Source organism: Colletotrichum jinshuiense, chromosome 4 (genome assembly GCF_051148585.1).
Source record: "Colletotrichum jinshuiense chromosome 4, complete sequence".
Lineage (NCBI taxonomy): Eukaryota > Fungi > Ascomycota > Sordariomycetes > Glomerellales > Glomerellaceae > Colletotrichum > Colletotrichum jinshuiense.
In genome coordinates this window covers 1,818,759-1,837,265 of record NC_139311.1, presented here as the reverse complement: position 1 = coordinate 1,837,265, position 18,507 = coordinate 1,818,759, and the positions used below count along the sequence as shown (strand labels likewise).

General features: G+C 56.6%; 4 protein-coding genes across 4 annotated transcripts; 1 reads left to right on the top strand and 3 right to left on the bottom strand.

The window, feature by feature from the left end:
• Window positions 1-506: 506 nt before the first annotated feature.
• EsH8_IV_000460 (P-loop containing nucleoside triphosphate hydrolase protein) lies at window positions 507-2,738 on the bottom strand (the record flags this gene model as incomplete). Its single annotated transcript, XM_083265350.1, has 5 exons — window positions 507-1,181; window positions 1,256-1,335; window positions 1,406-1,853; window positions 1,948-2,444; window positions 2,501-2,738. 5 exons carry the CDS (start codon window positions 2,736-2,738, stop codon window positions 507-509), a joined length of 1,938 nt encoding a protein of 645 aa, XP_083124245.1.
• A 2,143-nt stretch (window positions 2,739-4,881) lies between these two features.
• On the bottom strand, window positions 4,882-7,159 carry EsH8_IV_000459 (Zn(II)2Cys6 transcription factor; the record flags this gene model as incomplete). Its single annotated transcript, XM_083265349.1, has 4 exons — window positions 4,882-5,425; window positions 5,526-5,806; window positions 5,868-6,827; window positions 6,956-7,159. The coding sequence occupies 4 exons, from the start codon at window positions 7,157-7,159 to the stop codon at window positions 4,882-4,884; spliced, it is 1,989 nt and encodes a 662-aa protein (XP_083124244.1).
• Window positions 7,160-8,541: 1,382 nt separating this feature from the next.
• Window positions 8,542-12,311, bottom strand: EsH8_IV_000458 (allophanate hydrolase subunit 2-domain-containing protein; the record flags this gene model as incomplete). The annotated part of the gene is made up of 2 exons (XM_083265348.1): window positions 8,542-12,046; window positions 12,106-12,311. The coding sequence occupies 2 exons, from the start codon at window positions 12,309-12,311 to the stop codon at window positions 8,542-8,544; spliced, it is 3,711 nt and encodes a 1,236-aa protein (XP_083124243.1).
• An 860-nt stretch (window positions 12,312-13,171) lies between these two features.
• EsH8_IV_000457 (HeLo domain-containing protein) lies at window positions 13,172-16,437 on the top strand (the record flags this gene model as incomplete). The annotated part of the gene is made up of 3 exons (XM_083265347.1): window positions 13,172-13,243; window positions 13,314-13,970; window positions 14,617-16,437. 3 exons carry the CDS (start codon window positions 13,172-13,174, stop codon window positions 16,435-16,437), a joined length of 2,550 nt encoding a protein of 849 aa, XP_083124242.1.
• Between the last annotated feature and the right edge of the window lie 2,070 nt (window positions 16,438-18,507).

Below are 18,507 nucleotides of genomic sequence, written 5' to 3'. Positions count from 1 at the left end.
GCGCTGATTTATACCCCCGAGAAACAGGCAGCGGGTATTAGCTGCCAGTGTATTCATTCACAACAATGTAAGAACAAATGTACCAGTCAAGCACGGCGCCACCGGAGGGGGGGGGGAGCCCTCGGACATTCTGAAGCACTTTCCACAAGCTGTGTGGATGTGTGTATGCGTGAGCGTGTAAATTAGAGTGTAATACAAATGCTATTCAAGCCCACCTGGTAATCTTACACCACCGAACCCCGACCGACGCCAAAACATTAGGTTTTTTTCTTTTTACACAACCAAACGCCCCTCCCCTCGCCCCTTTCCCCCCGATTCTGACCCCCGGCCTGGTTCCCGGAATACATCAGAGACACGATCCAAAAGCAGATTCCAAAAGCAATCCAAGAACCAAAAAAACGGTAAATGCACGCCGAGCCACCTTTCAAGCACACCCGCGGACCATACCGCCATACACACTCGACTTTCTCGTGCCGCCCCTCCGCCCTTCTCCCAAATTCCCTCGATCAGCCCGTCTTGATCTTCAGTACAACCCAGGCCGCGATCCTGTACCCGGCGACGATGCCGAGCATGATGCCCACGTTCCGCGCAAAGTGGTCCTCGGTGTAGCCGTACGTGTCGAGCACGCCCTGGCCGGCGATCTTGCACTCGGCGGCGAGCGGGGTCTGGTACATGCACTGGCAGCCGGCGGCGCACGAGTACACGCGGTCGGCGAACTCGTTGTGCATCATGCCCTCGAAGACGTACTTCTGGTAGTCCCAGTAGTGGAAGGCGTACTTGTAGAAGGCGTTGAGCACCGTCGGGCTGACCATGAAGCCGTTGACCGACATCCACAGGCCGTTGGCGAAGGCGACGAGGGCGAGGCTGACGACGAAGCTCGGGAACAGCGACGTGAAGAGCACGACGAGGCTCTCGGCGGCGAGGAGGTCGAGGAACAGCCAGAGCACCCAGACGAAGAAGGCGCCGACCGTCGGGCGGAAGTTGGACAGCCAGTAGGAGATGCTGGAGAAGATGAGGGCGATGAGGAAGAGGTAGGGCAGGCCGATGAGGAAGTTGGAGACGAGGAGGGCGGTGGCGCCGTAGAGCCCGTTGTGGTGCTCCTTGACGTACTGGTTCCGGTCCTCGAGGAAGGCCGGCACGTAGGCCACGGCCATGAAGGACATGAAGGCGCCGCCGAAGAACTGTGTCGCAAATGTCAGAAAAGGAAGGTGGGGGCCAAGGGGGGTGTTGGCAGTAGCAGCAGGAGGTCACTTACGATGGCGTTGGTCAGGGGGATGATGGACTCCTGGTTGGTGGACAGGCGGAGCCAGACGGTGCCCATCATGATGGCGAGGCCTGGGTTTCTTGTCAGCGTTGTGCAATCGGGGACGAGAGGGGAAGAGGGGCGGCGGCCGGCGCAACTCACCAGTGTACATGGCAAAGCGAATCCCGTAGGCCACGACGTCGCGGTAGCTCTTGACGAAGCTCCGGTGCAGCAGGGTGAGCACCAAGCTGGGCAGGCCCGGCTTCTTCTCCGTCTCCCCGGCCACGACGGGGTTGCAGTACTTCTGCGCGTAGGCGATGGCGGCCCTCAGCTCTTGCGCGGGGGCGGACCGGTTCCAGACGATGTGCATGGCCTCCAGCTTCCGCGCGGCCTGGAGCTTGTCCTTGGCGAAGTCGGTGTTCACCAGCTCGATCACGTGCTCCGCCGGGTTCACCTGCATGGGGATGGGCAGGCCCAGGGAGTCGTAGTAGGGCACGACGGCGTTGACCTGGCCAAAGTAGTGCGTCTTCCCCCCTGAGAGGAGGAGCAGCTTGTCAAAGACGTTGAAGGTTGAGGTGGAGGGCTGGTGGATCGAGGCGATCACAATGAGCTGTCCCTCTTGGTTAGCATCGCCGCGTTGCTCAAGGTGGGAAGACAAGAGAGAGAGAAAGAAAGGGGGAAAAAAAGGGAAATAATGGACTCACGTTACTACGCTTGGCGACGGTCTTGAGGTAACTAATGACCTCGTAACTAGCAGCAGAGTCCAGCCCGCTCGTCGGCTCGTCGAGGAACATGATCTTGGGGCTGGTGATCAGCTGGCTGGCCACTCCCACGCGGCGCTTCTGGCCCCCCGAGATCCCCTTGCGGATGGGGGTGCCGATGATGGTGTCGGCCTGGTCGTTGAGGCCGAAGGCGGCCAGCAGCCCGTCGATGCGGGCGAGACGCTCCTTCGCGGGGAGCGAGCTCGTGCTGGAGAGGCGCGAGGTGAAGAGGAGCGTCTCGCGGACGGTGAGCGACCCGATGAGGGCGTCCTCCTGCTCGACGAAGCAGCTGATCTGCCGGAACTCGGAGCGCGACACCTTCACGCCGTTGACGAGGACGGAACCCTCGACGCCGGAGGCGTTGGTGGGCCGCCCCGCGAGGACGTTGAGGAGCGTCGTCTTGCCGCAGCCGGACGGTCCCATGAGGGCGCACACCTCGCCTGCGTTTGCTTGTTAGCCCGAAAACGACGTCACACAAGAAGGCGGGAGGGCTCACCCGCTTGCACGAATCCATCGACGCGGTCCACGATGTTCTTCGGCTTCTTGGTCTCCCTGTCCTTGACGGTGACGTTGATGCCTTGCCACGAGATGTTATGGACGGTGCTGTTGAGGAGGTGGGCGTCGGACGCCCCCATCATCTCAGCATCGTGCTGGGAGAGGCCCTCGGCCTCGCTGTGCGACATGTTGCTGTGCTCCTTTTTCGCCCAGTAGGCGTCGCTGCCGTTGTTCGCCATGTCTTTTCTTGTCTCTTCACCCCTAGCCAATATAATCCTGAGAGTGATGTCGAGTGGCTTTTCACGTCAAGGGAAGCGTGACCATTGGCGATGGCCATCGGGGTGTTATATCAACGGCCACGGCATGAGATTTTTTCTATACCGCTTCTTTGAGCCGACTGCCGCCAAGGAGAGCGCGGCCCAATGCCGGCCCATACATCATCACCACATCTGAGGCTGAATTGGCAGGCCTCCGTTTTTTCTGACACGGACTAGGCGAGCAGCAGTAATCGGCGACCAAAAGATGCGGCCCCCCTGGGCCGCCGATACAAGGGGTGTAGCGGGCCGGGCAAGGGCGGCGGGGACCGTACCCACAAGCATTCTAGGCAATCCTTCCGTGCATGGCCACGCATCATCATAAGCGGTGCTGAGTTCCCGGGGGTCGGTGTTGCCGGCGAAACGGTACACTAAGCCCCCCCAGGGGTCCAGATGCGATGCACCGACCCCTGCCCATGATGAAAATCATGATGTGAGGAAAAGCTTACCTAGACGAGAGGGAGCACATGCTGAGTGGCTGCGCAGCGGGATCTCCAAGCCGGCCCGAGTGGGGTGGCCTACCTCGGGGGTCACCAACCATTTAATGTTGGGCGGCTCTCGCGGCTCTGCCGCATTACCATTGACGATGTCGCCTGATCCCTCCCTCTCAGGAACAAGTTAATGTGTCCCACCGATAACCGAAGAAGAAGCTACCCAATTCTGAACTCAAATGTGTGTGTGTGTGTGTGTGTGTGTGAAGCTGACGGGGAGGAGACGTTACCATATAAGTGGTCCCCGAGCTGGAGCCAGTTCGGACGGTCGATGGACGCCGAGTGGCTACGGGGTCCCCACCGCCTCCACCTCCGCTTACTCTCATGCACGTCCCCGCAGGCGGCGTACCCGGCCGTGTAACCCCCTTCGACTTTTCCGCAGGGCGATTGATTGGGCAATCTACTATCCTCATGAGCCCTGCCCTCAAGAGGGCTGACATTTTAGGTTCTCCGAAACGTGCAAGCAAAGGAAAATAAACAAAAATCCGGTCTAGCTTAAAGAATGGGGAATAACGCACCCCTGCGTGCGTCCGAGATGCTGCGTCGCCATGGGGGGGGGGGGGGGGGTCTTGTCGTTGAGCAGGCATTCACCTAATTTCCCTTGCGGATTCCGAATGGTGGTGGCAGTTGGAAAAGAGAAGGACGAAAAGGACGGGGAAAACAACCCTCCCCCTCTTACCCCTCACGTTTTCTCGTTCTCATCCCTTATCAGTGTAACACTTAAAGAAAATGGTCTACATCTCCGGCTTAATCTGCAGGAGATGCGCCAGGAAACACCTGGAGTCGGCAACAAACAAACTGCAATGCAACGACGGATCTGGGCGTCCCCCCCGTTTGGTAAAGGTCCGTGATTCGAGACCCACGCGGGGTGGGCATTCGGTGCTCCAACGGCGCTAGGGCTCCCCCCCCCCGGCGCAGCCAACCTCGCCGACGTGCCACATGGAGGAGGGTCCCCGAGATGGGCTTGCTTGACAGCGGCCCTAACGACCTTCTGTGCATTTTTCTAGCTCGGCGCGTTGAACGAGGATAGCCCCAAGTTTAGCGTGCGTGCGTGCGTGCGCTCGCGCCAACGGCCTTCGAGAGCGCCTCCCGCCTTCCCGCCCTCCCCTGCCAAGACCTTTTCAAACATCTTCAATTCAGGCTCTTCCTATTTGGTAGCGCGCCAGCATCTCAAATGGACCAAGGTTTTTGCACGTGGGCCAGATGCGTATCGCATGTTGGGACCCAAGACGCACACGCGCAGGTGAGATCAAGGTCCCACCAATTTCATGGCACGGCAGTATCAGAGCACCGCCAGGCGTATATGGAGTAGAGTTTGAGCAGAGCGTTCGTCGCCGTAAACTGAATACAAACATGAACAGACGCGCGCTCCTACTTGCTCGGTGCATCACACGAGCTGGTATATATATCGCTTAACCAGGAAAAATCGGCATGGACAGTTGCCAAACAACCCCCCTTTTACGTTTCCTCGTCATTAAATGGCAAACCCCCATGTGTCGGAAAACCCTCTCACTATCCAAAGCGAACCCCTTTGTAATCATGTTAACAGTGGCCAGGGCCATGATCAAACCCCTTTATCAGGGAAGGTTGTCGAGGGGCGGCATCGGTATGGCTCCCAGCCCCGTCTCGATGTCGTTCATGATCGTCTCATCCGCCGCAATGCTGTTCATCACCTCCTCCTGCGTGAACCCCTGCCAGTAGGACGGGTTGATCTGCGACGCCTTCTTCGACCGGTAGATATCCTGGGCGACCCCCTTGACCTGGCCCGAGGCCGTCCCCGCCGCCTTCCACACCGACGATAGCTTGTTGAGGGCGCCAATGTTCAGCCGTATCTGCTGCCGCAGGTCGTCGTCGTCGTCCGGGATGAAGAATAGCGCCCACTTGCTCAGGTGGACGATCGACGACAGCGTCACGACGCAGGTGAAGAAGTGCGTGTGGGAGAGCAGGGGCACGCGGTGCGTTATCATCTTGCTGATCTCGGTTGCCGACGTGACGGTGTGGTTGGTGTGCGAGTTGAACAGGTCGCCCGACGGGACCGGCCGGTGCGGGGCGCAGGACGTGACCGACCGCGCAGGGGACGAGTCCAGCTGTGAGTGAGGTTGGTGAAGCATGATGGATGTCCTGCGCTCCGTGGTCAGTTCCTCGATCCCCCAGCATGAGATCAGAAGCCAGAGCGAGCCACGACAAAAAAGAAGAAAAGAACGGGGGCGGGGGTGCTTACGCGTGGGTCATCATGTTTGCCTGGAAGATCATCTCGTCCGACTGGAGCTTCTGGTCCAGGGCGTTCTTCTTGACCGCCGGGAGATGGAGCCTCCAGTTGGTCAAGAGGGCCTCGATGCGCGCCAGGTTTTCGTCGTCCGGGCCAAAGATGGGCGGGACCCGCATGAACTTGCCCAGGTTGCGCCCGGCGAGGACGCGATACGCGAACGACGAGAACTCCCTGTCCTCCCCGGAGAAGTCCTGGTCTTCCAGGTCCGTCAGGGTCATGGGCGGGGGGATGTTCTGGACACAACCGACTTCAGCCATGGGCCACGAGGGATTCCGTTGTGATGTGTGCACTTACCCCGGACAGATACTGGTGCTCCTCGCACGGGAGTGCGGCGTCGGCGGGCACGTCAAAGAGGAGAAAGTTGGTCTGGCGGTGCACTCCGGCCACCATGCCGTCCACGACGAACAGGTCCCACCACGTCCTCCGCCAGCTCTCCTCCAGCACCGGGATGCCGCGCCCGTACTGCGTCGCGTACTCGCGGGTGTTCAGCCCGGCCTCGAGAGCGACGCGCTCGGCGTCGCCAAGCAGCTCGCGGGCCTTTTCCAGCTCGCAACTGCCGTCCAGCCCGACGATGAGAAGGATCAGGGCCTGGACGAAGAACCCGTCCCTCGTCGTGGTGGGGTCCTGCACCAGCCGCAGCGCCTCGTCCAGAAAGCCGGCCCGCGCGGGCCCTACTTCGAGGAAGAGAGCGCCGATCCACCGGATCGAGGCCAGCAGGGGCTCCACATTGGTGTCCCTCATGACTCGGAGCAGCCACTCCTTGGGAAGCACAAACGGGTGCGAGGCGTGGAAGTGGTGGTAGAACGAGTCGAGACATCGCTCAGCGAGGGTGGGCACGGGCACTTGCGCGAGCACCCCCGGCTGGGCTTGGCCGCCCAGGGCCAGCTGGTTCGGGTTGAAGCCGGTGGCGGCGCCGAATGAGCGGTAGAGCTGCAGGTTCGTGAAGTTGGGCGTCGCCGCAAAGGTTGTACTGGGCGTGTCCGGGAGGACGACGCCGGGGTTGAACGGGGCCATCGAGTTCTCCATCGCCGCGGACACCGAGGGGCCGTTGGCGCCGAGGAGCATGGGACAGCTGTCGCCGACGGCAACGGTGGACGTCGGGGACGAGGATCGCGCCCTCTTGTTGGGATTGGCGGCGGTGTTCCTCCTCGGGCCCTTGTAGCCGCGCCGAGAGGCGACGTAGACGCATTCGGACTGCGAGCTCAGGCATCGCGAGCAAGGGGTCTGGCCGTCGCACTTTAGGTGCTTCCCACGCTACAAGCAGAAAGGAAGGAGGGGTCAGTCCAAAACGCCGGAAGACGTGTGTTTCGGGGGGCCCAATAGAAAGCAGGGCGAAACGAAAAGGGGGTGTCGTCCGGGGCGGCGGTGAAATGCAAACTCACACAAGCGAGACACGCAGCGGGCACTGCTATGACGGGAGGCTGCGAGTGGGTTCGGGAATCACTGGTCGCCGAAGAGGGTGCGTTCGGCGAGTCGTGGTCGGCGGAAGAGTCCGAGTTGGGCGCAAACGCCAAAGGATTCGGGGACCCATTACTGTGTATGCTCCCCGGGGGAGGTGGGACCTCGGGAGACAGCGAGGATTGCATGCTGAATGCGGCCGATTACCGTGGAGCCCGAAATCGGTGGCCGGGGAGGGTTCGTACTCGACTCGGAATGTTGCCTTCGCAGGGCGTGAGGGTTTGGCTGGAGGGGAGAGAGAGAGAGGGAGAAAAAAATTAAAGGGGGGCCTGGGGGTCAGGTCGTCGGCGACAAAGAGGCGCGAGACAGTGTATATTAGGAGCCGAACAAATGTTTGCTTGTGACGTTGCCTCGAGGGAAAAGTAGCAAACAACCCCGGCGCACGGATGCGATGGGTTGAGCTCGTCGTAAAACCCCTCCTCCACTTGACAGGGGCCGAAGTTAATTAGTTGAGGTGGCTGAGGCTGTGGAGGTGCGTTGGGTGCCAGGGCCAGTCTTTGTTAGTGTTTGTGGTGGAACGGATGACGGGTAGGGGTTAGATTGTCGAACGGTGGCTTGTGGCTTGCGCCCAGCTGTGTCTCGTCTCGTAGCTGGTCGTATGGCCCTAGTGACAATGTTTGTCACAGTCGGCGGGGACCAAGGTCGGGAAGGTGAACCCCTGGGCCGTGGGGGGACGAGAGGCGTCAAGCAGGCGGGAGATAGGAATCGTCGTGGTGTCTTACGTATCGCGAACTGCGGCGGCTGACTTGAAGCTATCGCGATTTCCAAAGCCCCCGAGGTCGAGTGTCTCTCAGCCACTTATATTATACTTCCGACGCAACTGAACGTCATACTTGGCAAAGGCTAGCGGCGGTGGGATGACGGTTGTCGGCCACAAAGGGAAAACGGCCAACCAGTATTTGCATCCTACCTATTCCTGGCTGAGACGAAGTCGCGGGTGTCGGAGGCTTCCACTGAGCTCTACTGATGATGGTCCGGCTCAGCCCTACAGACAAAACACGATAACTTTCCGGCTTGACCCGCATTTCAACAATATTGAATCAAACGTTAATACTATGTAGGTCGAATCGGAAAGAGCCTCGGGAAACCTGCGAGATGGGTGGTCTATGTGCATGACCAGAGTGACATCGTTCCCCGTGTCCTGGATATTCCACAAGCTCAAGCATGGCATCACGAGGCGGTCGTGCCTGGATGCCCCCAGGTTTGTGGAGTACGCGCAGATGCGGTGCAGGCATGCTGTTTCCAAATTGGTCCCAACAATCGCTCCTCTGTAATTACTAATTTGCTCAAGAAGAAGTGGGCCCATTTGCGGCACGGCACTCGGTCGGGGCGGCCGGAAGGTGGGACTACGGCTATCCGGCGACCTGAACACCTGTGTGCGGCAACGGGTCAGAGTACTTGCCCACCTTCACAGTCCATCATAAAAAAAAAAAAAGAAGTCCAGAACTAATTCAATGTGGCCAAGTATAACAGCTTGCTACGGTCGGTAACTCACATGCAAATATCCTAGCTAGGGCCTCTTCTTCGCCACCACAATAGGCGTACCGGGACTGACGACACTTCCGGGTGGGCGCGAGATCTTCGTAACCACTGCCCCTGCCTGCGACTCGGAAACGTTAACCTTAATTTCCATCTTCATCGCCTCCAGGATCGCCACGGTCTGCTTGTCCTCGAGCACGTCCCCGACCTCGACCATGACTTTCCAGACATTGGCATTCATCGGCGACTCGACCAGAACGGTACCGGTCTCCGACCCAGCGTCACTATTGACGTCGCCTTGTTTCGAAGCATCCGATGCCTTAGCAACACTCCATTCGCCAAAAAGTCGTTGCTCTAGATCTCCCATCTCTTTTGCTGCCGCAACTTGGCGCCTGCGCCATTCTTGATGCGCCGGATCACGGGCTGCCGCGTCGAACTTGGCAATGTACTCATCCATATTGAGAAGCCTCTCGGAAATTTCGAAGACGTATTTCCCCGCCACGAAGTCACGCTCCGCCTCGTCAAATTCTTCCTTTGATACCTCGTGGAACTTGACAATGTCGAAGTGATTGTAGAGCCACGGCCGCGAAGGGGAGAAGCCCGGCCGAGTCCCCATCATGTCCCAGGTACCCAACGTGCGCCCCATGAGCTGGTAGCCACCTGGGGCAGCAACGGGGTAAATAGCTAGCAATGAGCCACCTAGACCGACGGAGCCGCTGGGGGTGTAAGCACGATTGGGATTATACTTCTGACCTGTATAGACGTATCGAGGGTCAAGCGGGAACATGATGGGAGTTCCGACAAAGAAGCCGACAGCAACCGTGAGCCAGGGTGTCTTCAATAGCGAGTCAAAGACATCACGGCGAGACTCCAGAGCGTTGTTCTTGCGGAGATATTCGACGTTATCCGGGAGATAGGCTGCGGTAGGTCGGATACTTTCCATATATCGTTGCGTAGCTTCTTCGACAGTTGGATGGTCCACACACAGCGGCAGTCTGACTTCCCGGACAGGCACTTTTATACCCACTATCTCATCAATACTCTCGTCGAGCTTCGTGAGGGTTTCAAGAAGCTCCGACTGGTGTATCTGGCATGGATCGTAGTGCACGGTAAGTGTGGCCAGGTTCGGCTCACAGCGCACACCGGCAGAAACTCGACCGGTGAGCTTTTCTTTGAGGAGGTGGACGCAGACCGTATTTCTCAAGTCGGCAATTTGATCGCCATACTCGACGATTATGGAGGTATCACCTCCTTGCCTATAAGTGGCGCGGGGATGATCGCCCACAGGCTGGGTCATGCGGAGGATGGAAGAAGTGGCCTGGGGGCCGAATTCTGACCTGAGCGACGGGATCGTGGTTTCCTTTCCCTCTACTAGCGCAGCCAAGGACTGCAGGTAAGCCTCATTCCCACGGGTAATTTCGAGGGCATCGTCAAAGGCGACAAGTCGCAGCTTCACAGCGTCGCCCGCTTTTAGCTGTCCAACCTTCCACATTTCGGCCGAGCAGATAGTTACGGGGCATGCGAACCCGCCGAGATCCGGCCGGTCGCGCGAAAAAATGATTGGATATTCTCCTGTCCAGTTGACACCGCCGTTGGGATAGCCATAGTCAAAGACATTTGATGGGTGGGATCCGCCACCACCACCAGTAGAGCGCGCCCATTTGAGGCGCGGGCCTTCCAGCCGTATGCCACTTCGGCTGCTGTTGTGGCTAACAGTCCATCGAGAATTTGTTATAGTCTCCATGCCCTCCGATGTGAGTATGTCTTCTGAGCCGTAAGGTCCGTTGAGGCAGCATATTTCTGAGATTTCGTAGTCGGGGACGGCTTGTTGAGGCAATGAGAACGGCACAGCCTCAGCAGCCCAAGCACCTGACTCCTGGGCGAGGGCTAGGATATCGTTGGTCTGCAGCTTTCGTCCTTGGAAACCACCAAACGCAAGCTCTGGAGCCGTGGACTTGGAACCGAGGTATAGTGGTATCTCAGGAAAACCGCCCTTGACTGCCAGGTAGGTCCGGAGTCCGTCACCGATGACGTTGCCAATCTTCAGCGTCTCGCCCTGCTTCACAATGATCCGAGACCACATTGGTTGATCCCGACCGTCAACAGATATGGGTACCTGAGCACCACAGACGGCAATAATGGCTGACTCGTGAAACCTAAGCTCTGGGCCCGTCATGGTGATTTCAAGAAGCTCAACCTGGGCATCATTACCAACAAGAATGTTCGCTGCCCGGCTGCTCAGGTCGTCCATGGGGCCTCCAGGTGGTACGCCGTGTCCCACCGTTGTGCGTCCAGGGTAGTCCTGGATCGTAGTGAAGACGCCAGGATTGAGTACTTGCACAGCACAAGCCTCGACTTTAAAATTAGACAAGAAGTTGGTCAGCGTGTTACCTTTGACGAACGCGTCGGATTGCAGGACTTTCGACAGGTACTCCAAGTTGGTTTGTGTGCCTTGCAAAGCCGTATCGGCCAGCGCCGCAAGCATCTTTTTCTGGGCAGCTGCTCGATCATCGGGACTATGCACCATGACTTTTGCAATCAATGGGTCGTAGAGAGGGGTGATTTGCTGGCCGCTCTTCACCCATGTATCCACACGGATTCCATCGCCTTCTGGCCATTTTACGTGCTGGAGGAGACCGGGGCTTGGAGCAAAGTCGAGCAGAGGCACCTCTGCATACACTCTAACCTCGATGGCTGAACCCAGCGGTTGTGGTCGCCCAATGCTCCGCAGCTCATCTGAAGGAATGCCGAGCAGTCCACCACATTCATAGTCGGCCTGCCGAAGCATCAAGAGAACGAGGTCCACTCCGTAGCACAATTCGGTGATTCCGTGCTCGACTTGTAGGCGTGTGTTCATCTCGAGGAAGAAGAAGTCGGCAGTCTCATCGTCGACGAGGAACTCAACGGTGCCAGCGCTCTTGTATTTCAGTTGGGAAGCGTAGTTTACTGCCGCCTGCAGCATTTTCTCGCGCAGGCCGGGATTTCGCTCCACGAATGGGCTGGGGCACTCCTCGACCACCTTCTGGTGGCGCCGTTGCAGGGAGCATTCCCTCTCTCCAAACGCAACAACGTCGGCACCGTTCCCAAAGACTTGCACCTCGATATGCCGAGAGCGGGGGTAGTACTTCTCTAGGAAAACGCCGCTATTCTTGAAGAGCGCGCCAGCCCGGCTTTCCACCATAGCGAATGCTTTGGGGACGTCGTCGTCGTCGTAGCATATCTGCAATCCCATACCGCCGCCTCCTCCGGTAGCTTTCAGCATGACGGGGAACCCGAGCTTCTTGGAACCCTCAATTGCCTCGTGGGTCGATGGGATAAGCGAAGTGCCGGGGATAACGGGGACGTTTACAGCTTCGGCGATAGACCTCGCCTCATGTTTGAGGCCCATGGCTTTGATCGACGCTGACGAAGGGCCGACGAAGGCAATGCCTGCGGTTGTGACGGCATCGGCAAACTCGACATTTTCGCTTAGGAAGCCATATCCGGGGAATACGGCGTCTGCACCAGTGCTTCGACAAATTTCTAGGATGGCATCGCTTTCCCCCTCAGCCGATTAGCTTCACGAGACAACGCACACACGCACTTGGACACCTACCCGTCGGTATAGGCGGTGCTGTTGTTACCCCGCAGCACGATCGCCTCGTCCGCCAGCAGAGCGTGCAATGAAGTCGCGTCAGCGTCCGTGTAGACAGCAACGCTACGAACACCCAATTCTCTGCAGGCTTTGATGCAGCGGACGGCAATCTCGCCTCGGTTAGCCACCAAGACTTTCTTGATGTTCTGGAGTGGGTTGGGTTTCATGTCGCCGTTGAGGATGAGGCGCTGTCATCAACAGGTTTGTTTGATTGAGTATCAACTGATGAACTCTATGGGGAAAGAGGGCAACAACGCAACGGAGGCCTGGGGTCATTCATACGTTTGACAGTATATGAGCTAGTTTGATCCGTTCGTCCGTATCTATGTAATGCGGAATCAAGAACGTACCTACATTACACCGGGCCGGTGTACATGCTGGGCGAAGCTCCATGTCCTTACCCCAACTGCCGATATCACAGAATACGGGGTGATCGGGGGTTTATCCTGCCCTGGTGAAGTCATGACCTGGCTCTGTGGTGATGCGTCCAGTGGCATTGCCGGGTTGCCGGTTCGATTCGAGATAAGGGATCGTCGGGGAGGGGCATGGAAGCTTGAAGTGTGGAGGTGAGGGGTGTGCTCCTTCTGGCAAGTTCAGTGACCACTTTGATGTCGTTCCCAGAGCTAACGGTAGCAGCCGTCGGGGCGTTAATAGTAGGCGCACCTCTTACTCCGCTTGGAGACAGACCCTTGATTAATTACCGGGCGGGGCTGATATAGGGATCCACTGCTATCGTTCACTCCCTGGTTAGTGCTCCAGCGATAAAAACCACCTGATGCACGCTGCGAAAGCTTAGTTGTCCTGCTCCAAAAGTCCCATTGTCTTGTTGGAGTAATCCCCAACTCCAAGGACACTTCTACCCCAACAGTGCCCTCCCTCAGTTACCGACGGTTATCAAGAGCATACAAATTCGAGGGAAGAAGAGAAGATGTCTCCTTCACGTATATTCCAACGTCTGCCATTACGTCACTCTTCCTTCCCCCTCCCACCCTGCCCTGGGCAGAGATCCCTTTTTCAACAGCACAGAATGGCCTCAGGGCTTGCACGCAAATATGAAATCAACGCCGACATGGGCGAAGGCTTTGGCCGCTGGAAGATGGTGAGTTTGTTGGTTTACACATATCGCACGCTGCTTAGCCATTGCTAGCGTAACTGAAATCAAATCCCAGGGGCCGGATGATGAGTTGATGCCGTATATCGATGCTGCAAACATTGCATGTGGGTACCATGCAGGCGATCCCTCCATTATGCTCAAGACCGTTCGTCTGTGTAAGAAGCATGGCGTCAAGGCTGGAGCCCATCCCGGGCTTCAAGACATGTTCGGGTTTGGCCGCAGAAAGATCGAGATCGACCCCAAGGACATGTACGCCATGGTTCTGTATCAGGTCGGCGCCCTCAAGGCCATACTGAACTCGGAGGGCATGGAGCTGTCCCACATCAAGCCGCACGGCGAGCTTTTTTTCTACATGCAGAGAGACGAGACCATCATGAGGGCAGTTTTGGAAGCCTGCGCGACCTTCGGGAACAACATCCCAGTCTACGCTTCCCAAAACGCCACCCAGGAAGCCATGTGCAAGGAGCTGGGCATTCCTTTCCAGGGAGAAGTTTACATTGACATCGACTACTCCCCCGAAGGCAAGCTCTTGCCTGTGGCCAAGTCCAAGGTTGCGACTCCAGAGCTCTGCCATCAGCGGGCTCTTTCGGCTTCGCTAGAAGACAAAGGCAAGGATGCCGACGGCAATATCTTCAGTTTTGGCTTCGACGGACGGCCATTCAGTATATGCGTGCATTCCGATCACCCAACCGTCCTACAAAATGTAACAGGGGTACGCAAGGCAGTTGATGAAGCAAACAGGCAAAGGTTCCCGGTTGAGACAAAATGAGGGGGCCTTCTATGATATATATATATATATATATATATATAATACCGTATAAAAGGAAAATAAAAAAAATTTATTGTATAATCGAAGGGGAACAAAAACAGGGTGGATTAGGATGATGCGTGCTGCAATTGAGATGGACAAAGTAGAGGCTCTCGAAGGTGTAGGGGATGGGCCACAGGCAGTTGTCCACCCCAGCAGCCGGTGCCAGCTGATGCGCAGCCGACACCCCTCACTTGCCGTCAACTCACCGGGTTACTCAACGTTACTCAACCGACGAATATTGCGAGACAATCATGTCTAGGCAGGACATACGCACTGGAGAACAACGCCATAAAACTCGACTCCCTCTGATCGCATACTAGTAGTAGCCTGGGGCTACGAATCTATCGCACTGCGTGTCAAGGAAGTTTGACCCGCCAGGAGGTAATCATCTAACACACAGCGTCATGGATCCCGTCTCGGCCGCCGGCTTAGCCATAGGAGTGGCGTCAATTGGGCTTCAGGTTTATACAGGCTGCATACAAGGTAATGACAACTGACATGTAATGGAACTTATCATCTGGATACTAATGGGGGCCAAGGCATACAGTTGCTCATCACAGCCAAGAACTTCCCCGAAGACTGCAAGTTCCTCAACCTCAGGTTGCGGATAGAGCAACAGAGGCTATTTGCGTGGAGTGAGACTTCCGGTCTCCTCGATCTGGAAGGTAACAAGAAAGATAAGATACTCCAGTCAAACACCTTTATCCTACATCGGACAACTGTTCTCGACCTCCTGGTTCAGGTTCAGTGTTTGTTTAAGGAATTTGAACATCACCAACGCCGCAATGAGCGACTGAAGCCGGTTACTGAGCAAGATGCCATTCTCGAAAATCCAGAAAAGGACGCTGCTGCTGCGAACTTCCCATTGCCGGAGAAGCGGAAGCATTTCATCAAGCGAGCCATGTCCAAGCTCAAGGAGCAGTCTCGAGAAACGTTTGTGAGGTTGGCCTGGGTTTCGTTCGACAAGGCCGCATTTGAACTCCTTCTTTCTCGGTTTTCGGCGCTGAACGATAGCATGACGGACATCCTGGACGCCCGCATGCAAGTCGAGATTCGCGACACGGTTCAAGATACGAATCGTGGTGTTCTACAACTGCACCACCGAATCGCAGACTTAGGACGGCTAGTAATGGCTTTGAACTTGAAGCTGGAAGCCAACGCGCCACTGAACATCTCATCCATGTCCAAGGCCCACCGATCCCAGAATGCGGACGGGCTCGAGCTTCTTGCCAAACTAGCCAAGTTCAAAGCCTTCAACGAGTCGATGGAATCAGACAAACAACGGCCCTGGGACGAAGCGACGGCTATGTCCTTGGAGCTCGGGAAACCAGGCCAACGGGACAAGCTGGTTCTGGACCGAAACATGATTGAACTTGACGAGGACCCCGACGACTTCGGGGAACCAAGATGCGAGGCAACCCTTTGCAGCGCTGGTGGAGCAGAGAAAAGGGTGTGGATAGAATGGAAGGAGTACGAGCGCCAAACTGAAAACGACAAGTCGCCCCCACGGAGAGTCATTATTGACAGGGTTGGAAAGCTTGCCGCGCTCCTGCATCACAGCCCCAAGCCTGAGGCTTTTCGGACGCTCCATTGTCTCGGCTTCTTCGACATGTCGGGGCCCGAAGACGATGCGGCAGACGACGAGAGCTTGAACCGGAAGCTGGGGCTTGTATTCGAAAGGCCCAACGACGACGGGCTGCACCCATCGCTGCCCCCGGTATCGCTGCGCGAGCTCCTCCAAAACGAACGAAAACCCCGGGTCACCGAGAGAATCAAGTTGTCACACGCCATCAGCAGTTGCTTGCTGTACTTACACGCTGTCAATTGGCTCCACAAGGGTCTGCGCAGTCATAACATTGTCTTTTTCCGAACCCAGAACGGCCGCGTCAACTATGCGAAACCCTACCTGACCGGGTTTGACTACTCACGCCCCGCTCGCAGCGACGAGGCTACAGAAACCCCCGGGAACGACCCGGAATACAACTTGTACCGGCACCCGCTGGTTCAGCTGATGAACCCCGCCGAGAGGGAGCGCTTCAAGAAGAGCTTCGACATTTACAGCCTCGGAGTCCTCTTCGTCGAGATTGCACATTGGGCGCCGGTGGATAAAGTCCTCGGCTTTGACATAAAATGGAAGCCTAGCCGAGCCATCAAAGTCAGAGAATGCCTGCTGTTGGAGGATTACATCGCCGAAGTTGGCGCCAACATGGGGGAGGTGTTCGAGGAGGCCACGAGGAAGTGCATCGCCGGCGGAGAACACCTCGGGCTGGCTGACAGTGACGTCGAGACCGACGATACGGTTGCCGCGAGACTTTCTATGAGGTTCTACGAAGACGTGGTGAAGAAGCTTGACGAGGTGCGCGTCTGAGCTTGGCCTTGAAGTGCCCAAATTTTCAGGAGAGGTTGGTGCTACTCAGCTTATGGACGCTTTGCATTGAGTTCGTTGCGGTAGAAGCCCCTTTGGCAACCGCCTAAGCCGGTCGGGCAGCTATGCTTGGAAACCAGGCTGCATAGAGACGACTAAGGGAGAAAAATCAATGTTAACCAAAACACTCTTCTACTCAGAGGATCGGCAAATCACTTTTTTTGCTTCGATGCTGCGGGCATGTACTTGTTTGCCGTTGGGGATCGGCATGCGGTTTCGACCAATCCAGCCCGCAGGAGTTCCCGCCATCTCGCACGCCTCGCAGACTCGAACACATACACATCATCAAGCCAATGTCCAGAGACCAGCCATTGAATCTACAGGATATTTCGAACTTTGGAGTCCGTTTGGTGTCTGACTCCATCGCTGGTGTATTGACCTGGCCAATGTCTATTCAGTGTACTGCGACTCAACCAACATCAACAGCACAGCCGTGGGAAGGCAGGCACCCTCCGGCCAACCCCCTAAATATGTTTTGGGGGCCTTGAGTACCCTCGATTGTTTCTCTGCGCATACATTCCTAGTATCATGGGACGAGAGCACATGGCCTGCCACTCCGTCTCGCAGCAACACAACTCAGAGTTGAGTCACTCCTGCATCCCTTCTGTGCCAGCTCGGATGATGGTTGCGTGAAAATCGCACACAAATTTGGCTGCCAAACACATTTATTGCCGTGCACTTTCCGAACATGACGTTTAATAATTGTTGTCCCAGTGTGGGTGGTCTCGAAGTTCGGCTCATGCAAACTTGAAGGGCTCGAGAAGTTCGGGGTCAGTTGTTCTGGCGGCACAATGCCAAGTGGCATTGACATTATGACTTCGCACCTGGAAGAAGAAGGAGGCTGGGACAGAGGGCGCATTAACGGCGTTGCATATTCTCCCTCCGCACTTTATTTCGGATTTGGACTTCGTGAAGCCGCCAAAGCTCGGTATATTTGAATTTGAGTGGTGATTGGGTCTATGTCCAAGCGTGACTAGAAACGAATGAAAGCAACCTGGCGGATTGCATATCAAATGGCCAGCATTTGGAAAAGCTTTCCTTCAAGTTCGCTCATGACCTCCCTTCTCCAATTGCCCACTCATTTCCCCTGATACGCCTTTTACACCAGCACATTTCCAGGAATCTCCCGTCGCCACATCTGAGAAGGCGAGGCTTCACCGTGTCGCCTTGCGAGTGCTTCCAAGATCAGCACGGCTACCAAAAAGTCCAAGTCTTCGATCAACCTTACCTTGTGGGTAGTCAGGAGTTCGCAGTCCCCTATTTGGGCTTGTCAGGGGGGCGTTCCTAGCCGGTCTTCTGCTGCTCAACAGCCCTATAGACACAGCAGTTTTTCTTGTGGGCTTCAATGTCTTCTCCGGCTTTAGACATGATAATGTTGCAATGCGGGATGTGTTCCCCTTTCCCGTGGGCTTTGGAAACGTGCTGCCGGTGGGTGTCTTTACGCAGACTGCGTGACCAAGGACAGCCGGGATGGGCGCAATACTTGTCGACCGGCTTCGGGGCGGGAGCCTTCATTGCTGTGTTCCGGCCGTGGAGTCCTGGGCGGCAGATTGTTTGCAAAAGATAAAGAAGGGCTCGTAGGCAAATTTAAAAACGATGAGAGGAGAGGTGCGATGCAAATCAAAAAGGGTGTTGATGAGAGGGAGGCAGAGATGGCTTGATTTATACCCCGAGAATCGTGAGTGCCCGCAGTAGCCTCTTGCGCAACAGACGGCTTCTTCCACTTATACCAGACCCCGATCGATGGCAGACTGCAAGGGAATTGACGGATCGTCAGCCGTTGACTGGTGAAGACGGGACGGGACGCATCCGTAATCACGTGATATCGCCCACGGGTCGTGTCGAGCAGAGCTCGAGACAAACGCGTCCTGCGCGCTGAGGGGTATGGTTTGAAATTGGCCAGGCCATCAAGTGCTTGCATATGGCCGACAAGGGGGTGGACGAGGGTTCTGCCAACAGTGGGAGTCAGTTCCAGGGAAGGACAGGCCTGAGAGGGCTGAGAACCCCAGGGTA